At 37.4% G+C, this 10,947-nt stretch overlaps 1 protein-coding gene and 1 non-coding gene across 2 annotated transcripts; one reads left to right on the top strand and one right to left on the bottom strand.

Annotated features, from left to right (window-relative positions):
- The first annotated feature begins 648 nt into the window (after positions 1-648).
- On the top strand, positions 649-720 carry TRNAE-UUC (transfer RNA glutamic acid (anticodon UUC)). Its single transcript has one exon. It is a non-coding gene; the product is annotated as a tRNA-Glu (tRNA).
- A 214-nt stretch (positions 721-934) lies between these two features.
- Positions 935-9,573, bottom strand: LOC104227728 (probable glutathione peroxidase 4). Its single transcript, XM_009780033.2, has 6 exons — positions 9,244-9,573; positions 9,068-9,144; positions 8,659-8,720; positions 8,388-8,506; positions 3,226-3,393; positions 935-1,330 (listed from the first exon to the last, which is right to left on the bottom strand). The coding sequence occupies exons 1-6, from the start codon at positions 9,295-9,297 to the stop codon at positions 1,298-1,300; spliced, it is 513 nt and encodes a 170-aa protein (XP_009778335.1). The 5' UTR covers positions 9,298-9,573; the 3' UTR covers positions 935-1,297.
- Positions 9,574-10,947: the final 1,374 nt, after the last annotated feature.

Raw genomic sequence — 10,947 nt, 5'->3', positions numbered from 1 at the left:
CATAAGTGTCATTACATTTTTATTTGCTTATTGTTAATTTTCTCTTGGTATTATCTATCAGTTGCTCTAAATATTGTAGAAAGAATTTATGCGAATCCGGATGCATGCACCAAACTATGTTAATCTACTATGATTGAGTGATAAATTAAAGTATGAATACATATATAAGTTTACCATGGCTTAGTGATAAACTTTACAGAAACATATTTGCTTGGCATATACATCGAATGCAAATACATTTCTACATATTTATAATTCTGAATTCAGCATTATAAGAAAGTGTTTAAATTAAAAAAAAATAATTAAGAGATAAATTCAAGATTACTTATGTTTTATCTCATATTTTCATATGCAACATAACTTTCATTTTCAAAATGTTTAGATATTGATAATTATTATTTTCTTTAGTTTATTATTGCCTCATGCCAAGTATTATTTTTTTTCCACACATGCTAATAAACCAAGTACGAAATTGAATAAAGTTGTATTATAGACCAACTAGTTAAATTACGCTGTTATAAACAACTAGTTAAATTACACTGCAATTATTATAAACAACTAGATCAATCATTCTTTCTTTCGCCTTAATTTTTTTCCTTGTTGGCCTTCACGTATAAAATTGTTTGTTGGGAACAATAATAACAACCTTCCGTTATCGTCCAGCGGTTAGGATATCTGGCTTTCACCCAGGAGACCCGGGTTCGATTCCCGGTAACGGAATTATTTTCCTTTTCGCTTTTTCCCTTCTCAAATAGTATTTTACTCTTTGTTTATTTATCCGATTAAAAGGGCATGTTTCCCAGTATGTTATACAGAGTATATACTTTTATAATTATTATTATATACTTTATCTCCAAATCATGTGAACAACGAACAACAACATGCCCAGTGATAGACCCTCAGCATGTGAGGAACGAAACATCTAAAAATAGAATAATCCAACAATAATTGTCACTGTATATAATTCTGCATTATAATCCATACAAAACTTGCCTGTGAACCAAACGATCTCTAACAGTTAATAATCAGTTTACATAAAAGGATAGTGGAAGTGTAGACGGTACAATAATATAATGTACAATATCAGGTAACCAGGACCAATTTAGTTACGTTTTCATATTTGCAGCACGTGAATCCTCCAAACAAAGGCTGAAAACTACCTCAACATCACCAAAAGGAATGAACTTAAGAGCACACCAAGAATAAGAAAATTGCATTTGACAGAAAGCCTCTTTCGCTCTCTCTTCTTTATATCGTAAGTTTCATAGACTGCACTTCTGAACTAGACACAACCTTGTCAATTCTCGCTTATTGCCTTTTCGATATCAGCCTGCAACAAAAATCAAGCAAGATTTTTTACTTAGCTGTCAACGCCATTTAGGAATGTACATGGACCAACTACAGGAACAAGCAATTAGTTCTCCAATTGGATATCATCAGACCCAAAAATATATGACATGAAAAACTTGAAGTATTAGACAAAATATAAAGACGGACTAGTTCATGATCTCTACATGAGATACCTGAAATGTAAACAAGTTGAAGACTCCTCAATCTACTTGGCACTAATATATGGTCTTTATTCCCTCATTCCACAACTTGACAACATCCCAAGGCGAATAAGAGATTCAGATGTAGAAGCTAATAAGAAGGGGAGCCTTGGAGCAACGATCAAATTGTCTCCGTGTGACCTATAGGTCACAGGTTCGAGCCGTGGAATCAGTCACTCACTGATACTTGCATTAGGGTAGGTTGTCTACATCACACCTCCTTGGGGTGCAGCCCTTCCCTGGATGTTGCGTGAACATGGGATGCTTTGTGCACCGGGCTGCCCTTTTTAGATATAGAAGCTAACAAGGTGGGGTTTCGGGAATCATTAGTATGCCTATATATCATAATCTCTGAAAGAAATTAAATGTATGCAAAGAAGAGATAGAACAACAACAACAACAACCCAGTAAAATCCCACTAGTGGGGTCTGGGGAGGGTAGTATGTACACAGACCTTACCCCTACCCCGAAGGAGTAGAGAAGTTGTTTCCGACAGACCCTCGGCTCAAGAAGACAAACGGCAAAAGGAGACAATATCACTACCACCACAGAAATCATAGGAAAAATAGAAACAGCATGAAATCCAGAAGAGATGCAAAGCAAAAGCGATAGCTAGTAAATAGGCCCGGCACTATGAAAAACGAAATAGTAAGACACAACAATGCCACTAGCGATCTTATACAAAAACCCTGCCAGACTAGTCTTACAAAGGTACGAAGTAAGGCAAGACTCAACTACCTCCTAACCTACAATCCTAATACTCGACCTCCACATCTTCCTATCAAGTGTCATGTCCTCGGAAATCTGAAGTCTCGCTATGTCCTGCCTAATCACCTCTCTCTAATACTTCTTAGGTCGCCCTCTACCTCTTCTCGTGCCCTCTACAACCAGCCACTCACACCTCCTTACCGGAGTATCTGGGCTTCTCCTCTGTACATGCCCGAACCATCTGAGTCTCGCTTCCCGCATCTTGTCATCAATGTGAGCCACACGCACCTTCTCCCAGATATTATCATTCCTAATCTTATCCACAAGAGATAGAACAAATGTCTTATATTTCTGTTCAAAACGGAAATTTATTAAGCTCTATAGTCGTTGTTCCTTTTTCCTAAAAAATGTGATACTGTTACTTTATCAACTATAGCATACTCTCGAGTTCAGTAAAATTCTTCTGAACAAACACTACTATCAGTTCATGGGCAGTTCTCTTCTTTTTTGTTCATTTCCTACAACTTCCCCACATCCCACTGTATGAAACTATAACTTGTGTTATCCTGCACGAGAAGATCCCAAAATATTTATGCCATGGTAACCAGGGCAAACTTAGGTTTTATAAGAAAGACAAAAACAACCATAGCCTGAGGAGTGGAATGGTCTAAAAGGCCAACGAAAATAAGATGGCTCTGCATAAATTTATCCAATCCTACTATGCTATACTTCAACCATGGCCACTTTATCAAAAAACTATCAACTATGGCCTCTGGACTAAAAGGAATGGTGACTGAGGGAACAACCAACATTTAGGTTTATTAGAGAACAAGTATACAGGATAATCAAAGAGGTTTCTCAGAGTTCTTGAGGAGAAGTGATAAGGTGTATTTACTCAAAACCACTGCAACAGCATTAAGGGCAAGAGAAGGATAACCAGACAAACTTCAGCATCAGAGAGAGAGACCTTGATTGATAATGGTGGAGTAGTTGAGCCATAGCGGCGGATAACTTTCCCGTCCTTATCAACCAAGAACTTGGTGAAATTCCACTTAATCCTGGAACCTAAAAAACCACCTTTGCTTGCTTTAAGGAATTTGTAGACTGGTGCTGTATCCGGCCCATTAACTCGCACCTGAGCATCAAATAGTTTGTGATTCCAGTTTGTTACCAAAACCTCTGTGTTTCAATCAAACAACAATACAAACTTTATTCATAGATTTGTTCAAAATCTTAATTAACAAGATTGAATGACATATAGTATGCAGAATGTTATCCCCCGCAAGAGGCTGCTTCCAGATTAGGGCAGAAAGACAAGAATATGTTCATGATAACTAGAAAACTTGATCTCTTCGATTAAAAATGAAATAACCTCCAAGCCTAAATTTCACCCTGGGTAAAATAAGAGCTTAATAGAGATATGACAGTTTTAAAGTTATTTCAGGTAGGATGTGAAAAGATATAAAATTGGACTCTTTAAGACTATAAGAATCAAAGCTTAATGAGACAACAACTCATTCTCTCCACTAATGTGGGACAATTAACAATATAAAACCACAACTACATCAACATAAGAACAAGGGACAATTTCAATCCAAACAGTGCAAGACCATCCTTGCTGAGGGAAACTAAATGCGGTTAGTAAATAATCAAAATATTTTAAGCATTTCAATATGTTGATGTACACTAGTGCTGAAGATATAACAATCTTGTGCTCGCTATAATAGTTTAAACTTTTAGAGAAGACGGTCACACATTTCAACATGGTACCAGAGTAGGCAGAAGTCCTGGGATCGAGTCACACGGCTACCCATTATCAAATTGAATTTTCACGTACTTGGCCCAAAAAAATCAGGCTCGCACGTGAGGAGGCGTGTTGAAAATATAATTAAACAAACAAAAGTGTACTCTCCCTAACAGCTTAAGTTTTTAAATAAGATGATCACATACCTCAAAATGAGCAACACACAAAGTCACATATATTTTAAAATTAATATCAATTGTTCACTTTAAGTATAATGTTGCCAAAAGTTAAAGTGAAATAACTCTAGAAAAAATTATTCAAGCAATATTTATTCAGAGAAGGAAAAAGAAAAAGGAAGGAGGGGGGGGGGGGGTGGCCTAAAAAGTAGGCTATCCAGAGAGGATGAAGCAATTATGGTCTGATATTTATGTCAAGAGATTTAAGCAGAGCCAGCCTAACTTTATAGTCTATATCATACAATAGTAAAGTGCATGGTGATAACGTATAGAGGTATTTAAACGATTACAACTACCGCTGCCATTTCCCAACACATATTGATCAGCTTATTGGTCGTTAACAAGATAACCAACGCTTTCTTCACTAGGCTCTTAACAGACATTTTACCTTGATCACTTTGCTCTTTTTTCTTAAATGATTCAGTAGTAAACCACCAAGATCCAAATATTATGCATAACTTATGGCAGAAGAGAATAATAAGCAAATAAACAGAAATCAGAACTAGGGGCGGAGCTAGTGTTGTGGCTACGGGTTCGGCGAACCAGTAGCTTTAGTTCAAATTTTGTACTTGTCTTGAAAAATTTGTTGATTAGTACAAATCGTTAATTTAGAACCCAATAAATTAAAAGGCTTAAAATTCTGAACCCATAAGCTTGAAACTCTAGCTCCGTTTCTGGTCAGAACTTCTAGTCATGATAGTACGTTAAGCTCGAGGAGTATGCAGCCTTTGGCAATTATGACAGCGTGTCACAATTGTCACTTTACGATTTGCTCCAAGTTTAATCTTTACTTTATATATTAGCCCTCCTCGCAAGTTGTTACCAGTGATGTCAACATGAGGTCACGATCATTGTAATCACCTATGCCTATAAGTTGATCTTTCGGTGCATTATAATATGCAGGATCAAAATGAATTACGCATCTTCCCATTTGACTTTTTCTTCGCCTTTTCAGTTTTCCCCTCTCCTTAGCTTTGCAAATACCGAAATTCTTTTTATGTTCCTTTGATTTGAAAAGGAGTTGTGATTACTTTGTCGAGGCAAAAACACTTATTTGCTAAAAGATTTAAGCAACGTGCGTTTGCCTTATGTTGCTAAAAAGTAAATTCCCGATACTAAAAAGGGCAGCTCGGTGCACTAAGCTCCCGCTATGAGCAGGGTCCAGGGAAGGGCCGGACCACAAGGGCCCATTGTACGCAGTCGTACCCTGTATTTTTGCAAGAGGTTGTTTTCACGGCTCGAACGCGTGACCTCCTAGTCATATGACAGCAACTTTACCAGTTGTGCCAAGGCTCCCCTTCAAATTCCTGATACTACTTTACAGAAATGTCACTCCAATATAAAGGTAAAGTGTGGCGGGCTGAATAATGGAGAGTATGCAGCTTCAATCTTAGGTGGGCATTTAAGAATTTTAAGCTATACAACAAAAACTTAGATTGGTGCGCTGCTTGCCTCAATTGCAAATGATGTTAAAAGATGGTTTAAGAATGTGACATTTGTTAGAAGAGCAAGGCTGAGAATGTAGATAATTCAATGCTTCTGCAGTCATACCTATCCCAAATAAAGCTTGGGAATACATAGCCATTGACATTATTGAGAGCCTACCCAGATCTTAAGGAAAGAAGTGGTCATGGTCATCATGGCCGTACAAGCAAATATGCACAATTTTAATCCAGACTTATCCATTCACTTCTATAAAAGTAGCAAAGGCATTCTCAGTTAAAAGCTTCATAGGCAGAGACAAATCTTTTTCTTTGCCTCATTCAGAAGGATTTAAAAAATAATGCAGGTTAACTTGTAGTTGAGCTCAGACTAAATAGATGGGCAAACTGAGAAGCTCAATAGGTATCCTGAAACTAACCTCAGATGTGTGATTGGTCATCAGACTATAAAGTGGAACAAATGGCTCTCTTTGGCTGAATATTGGTAAAAATTATGAATTGCCACTAAGCATAGCAGATAACACTATTTAATTCTCTATGAGTTTTGATCACCACAACTGTCTTTCAACTTGGTATCTTAGTCCAAGTTGACCTTAGTAGATCAACTCTTAAAGCAATAGCTTATGGGATAAGGTGTAGCGAAACAATTTACAAAAAGCACAAAGGGATACAAATGCAGGTGAAGGGTATTTTGCAATTAGCGATGAGATCTATATAAAGTTACAAAGTTATGTGTTAGAATATTCCACATTGATTGAGGGAAAGGAGTTTGTCTCCTTATGTGGTCTTGGCCGATTTTCACTTCATAAGCCAGTTTTTGAGATTGAGTTGGTTCCAATGTCCATTTTCTTTACATATTAGAGTCAGACACATCCCTATAGTTAGTTATTTTAACATGGGGAACCCATGTTATCTTGGCCACTCTCCAAATGGCCAACCTGGACGTGAGAGGGGTATTAGAATGTCTCATATTGATTTATGGAGTAGATCGTTTTCTCCTTATATGGTTTTAGTAAATCCTCACTTCATAAGCTATCTTCTCGGGTAAAGTTAGCCCCAAAGTCCATTTTCTCTACACTATAGGCAATCCTCAGTATCTATTAACAAGAACTCGAAGTTGTCCTCTGAATATTTTGGGTAATACCATATCATTCAAATATTGGAAGCAACCATCCAAATTTTTATTAACTGCTAGTACATTAAGAAATTCATCAGTATTCCATGTCTCACAGCTGAAGAAGAAGGTTGAGAGAATGCAACTCATTCGACTAATTTACCAGTTTGACAACCCTTATTCGAAGCAATGGCTATACTTGAACAGAGAGCGATAGTAAAGGGAACATAACAATTAATCAATTATTAGTTCAATAAGTGAATCTTTTAACAGAAGCCCACATGAGATAATTTTACTTCACTCGCAATTTCCAGAGTTCAAACTTGTTTGAAAGAGAAAGAAATGCATAGTACTTTATGGTTGAGAAAGAAGAAGAGAACATTTGGCAGCTAGAACTGCATTTCAAACTTTTGAACTTTCACTTTAGTGCCAGGTCACACATTATTTTTTATACTAGCTCTCATTGCAAGCTCTTACTAGAGTCTTCAGTCTGAGGTTGGGATCTTTATAACTACCTAAGCCTATAAATTGATGCTTTTGTATTCTAATGGCGGGAATGGGATTGAATTAAGCATCTTCTATTTGACCTTTTTTTCTCTCTTACAGATTTCATTCAGTTTCCTTCTCTTTTCTTTGCAAAATTGGCAGATCTTTTGGTTCCTTTGGTTTGAATTAGAGCTCTCATTACAGAGTTGCATGTTTCTACATTCACTACTTTCTAGTTCACTTGTTTTACTATCATGCCCAAATAGTTTCGAGTGATAACCAAAAGTTCGAATTGTGGATAAACACTTTAGAAAGTAAGTTTGTTTTAGTATAAGAAAAAGATAAAAAGTATATACGCAGCAGACAGCATAAATAGAGTGAAATTGAGGTGAGATTAGACGGGATTAAAGTATGTAAATTTAGAGAGTTCAGATATCTAGGCTTGATATTCATGGAGAATGGTACAACAGATGCAGATGTAACACATTGAATTAAATTGGATGGTTTAAATGGAAAACTGTTACCAGAATGTTATGGTATAGAAGGATACTTATCAAAGTGAAAGCAAGTTCTATTGAACGGTAGCAAAACGTCAAATGTTACATTACAGTTGATGTTAGGCCTCTGAGGCCCGAGATGAGTATATAATAGAAAATTGCACGTAAAGGATAAAACAAGAAAAGTTGGCAGTGGCTTGAGATGATTTCACCATGTCCAATGTAGGCTTTTAGATGCACTGGTATATAGGTGTGAACGCGTGAAATTGAAGGTGTTAAAAGAGACAGGATAGACCTAAAAACCACATCGAAGGATGTTATCTAGGTAGATTTACTGAAAAAAAGACTCTAAATTATTGAATATTGGATACAAGTTCAAATGAAGTAAAATAGATAGTGACGATTCATATTGAACATTCAAACAAGCTTGGAATTTAGGTGTAAGTTATTGTTCTTTACAAACTGTTTCCACAGCCAGCAGAGAATATGCTTATGACTTGTGTAAGCCAAAGCACATGTATGAGGATTATTCAGAGTGTAACAAGAAATAGTGCAAGTCATTGCGATATAGGGACAGGGCCATAAACTTCAAAATTTCTACCAGGCATACCTTTTGGAAAATGGGATATTCAGCCTGAAATCTTGTGCATGCAAATTCTTGAGCTTCCTGACTCGTACCAGGCTCTTGCTTCAAAAATTGGTTGCAAGGGAAGGCCAAGACCTCAAAACCTGAAAACTCAATTAAAATATATACATTAAGAGTCTGTACAGAGGCACCAATATATTTCTAGCAAGAGTGAGCAAACCTGCGAGAAACAAAATGCTGAAAGAACATAAGAGCACAAAAAGAAACAGACCAAGACATTAAACAGACCACCCACCTTTATCCTTGTATTGGTTATAGAGTTGAGTCAATTGAGTATAATTGGTACTTGTGAACCCACTGTTTCAGCCAATAAGAAGAAAAAACACTGTCACCATATGGACAAGTAGTACCATAAAAATTGTCATGGCAAAGAAACAGAGAACCAGTGGAAAATAGCTTAAAGTTGAACATTTGATTTGAATTGAAAAATGGAAAGAATAGTAGTCGAGGTATGCGGCCCAGACACTAGATGATTTCTTTCTCATCTGTCCAAGTCTTTTTGGTGGACAGAATTACCGGATACCTGTGTTGGTGAGAGGTAGCAGCTACCAAGGAATTAGTCAACGTGCAGGCAAGCTGGACGGGGTTATCAAAAAAATAGAAAAAGAACAAGAACTGAACAAGAGAAGAGAAGGAGAAAGAACCATTTGGAGGCAACATTAACGACAAGAAGCACTTTGCCTTTGTACATGCTAAGGTCTACATCTTTCCCTTTAATGTCCTGGAATATAGGATAACAAATAAAACACAAACCATCAAAAATAGAGCAAAATTATAAGAAAAGAGGCTTAACATAGAAGAAACCATTATAAAGGGTGACCTTGACAGTGAATTCGTGGATTGATTTCTGCGGAACTGATTTAGAAGCACCCATTTTTTTATAAGTCTACTGGAGAAATGGATTTAGGAATGGGCAAAGATGACATAGTAATAAAGAGGGGTTAATTCAAAAGATAACAGCTTTTGGCTAAAGGGATTGAAAATGGGTATCTCATATCTGGATTTCTCGAATGTGAATGCGGTTGGGAGTTGGGACCTTCACTTCATTTGCCACCTAATCTTTCGCGGTGTTATCACTTTTGCCCAAATCAGCAGTTATACCCCAAACGCGTGGCTCTCCCACTCAACTTGACAAACTTTCTCGGACCAATTTATGTTTGACCGAATTTTATGTGATTTATTTATGTCTGATCCTCTTTTTGCTTGTTGCAATTAATTTTTCAAGTTAAATTTGTATAGGTCAAAATCAGACCGGGGATTAAGTCGTGCAGAGTTGCACGAGGAGAGTGATTTGGAAAGTGTTGAGTGTGGCGTGGTCGTGGTCGGTCAGAAATCTCATGCGTCGAGTAGCTCGACAACTGGTCGTGGTCGTGATCGTGGTCGAGGTCGAGACGCAGAGCGAGAAATAATGGCTAATTTATATCGGAGTCCACAAGAGGGAATATTTCAGTGAATATTCTATCTATTTGTACTTTAGGGTTCCTAGGAAGAAAGAGGGGAAGAGGGAAAGATTCCACATGATAAGAACACTTGTAAAAGGATAAGCTCTCAGATATAATACAAAGAACTACTTTTCATTAAGATTGATCCCGTTGGTGAACTATTCTATTGTCTTTTCCATCAGATCCATGAAAGTGCATAATATTCTATCTCACTCATGTCATTCATCCTTGTCAGAGGAAGGAATCATTCACCCTCTTCAATGTTGGGCGAATCTTCCCATCTATTTACGTTTACTGCCATTTAATATTATTTATTGCTTGCTCTTTCTACATAGCATAACACTTGGTTACATTTATTACCCACATCTCATTTTGAGTACACTGTTATTCACATCATCCGTTGTAGATCTAGAATTATTAGCTTTATTTAGGATTGTCCCATCTTGATAAATCATTAATTAGTTTAACCAAGGATTAACTCATTTTTGGTCAAATAATTTGGCGTCGTATGTGGGGATTTTTTAGTCAAAGTCTTAGTTTTTCTAGATCTAAAAAAGAAGCCCAACACAAAAATTTCTTTTTCCTGCGTGCACATTCTAACATGAGAGATAATGGAGAGGAAAGATTGAAGGCGGTGGCAGGCCTTACTGCTAACCTCCTAAACCCCATCAACGACGTTGATGGAACAGACGAGGAGAGTGTGAACCAAATGCTTCCCCTAGACAAAGTGGTTCACCCCTCCCTCACGGCAGCGAACCTCCCATGGAAAGGGGCCTCTACGTCCACAACGGAAAAGGCACCACCAGCAGTTAAAAAGCTACTAGAAGCATGGCTAACGAGTACACTAACCAGCATACTCGACAAACCCGCCCAAAAGGCGAAAAAGAAGGATGTATGAGTCGGCATCACATTAGAGACTGATGAGCGGCACGACCCTCCTCCTGTGACAAGTATCACTCACCTGTTAATGATGCAGGTAATAACACCCTTACAGCCTATCTGAAGAAAATGGAGGAGATGGAGAACGAGAACAAAGCGCTCCGCGATCAAATGAAGGAGCACCAAGAAAGATTAGACAAGAT

Source organism: Nicotiana sylvestris, chromosome 9 (genome assembly GCF_000393655.2).
Source record: "Nicotiana sylvestris chromosome 9, ASM39365v2, whole genome shotgun sequence".
Classification (NCBI taxonomy): domain Eukaryota; kingdom Viridiplantae; phylum Streptophyta; class Magnoliopsida; order Solanales; family Solanaceae; genus Nicotiana; species Nicotiana sylvestris.
The sequence above is the reverse complement of the archived record's forward strand: the minus strand, read 5'-3'. Positions and strand labels throughout refer to the sequence as shown.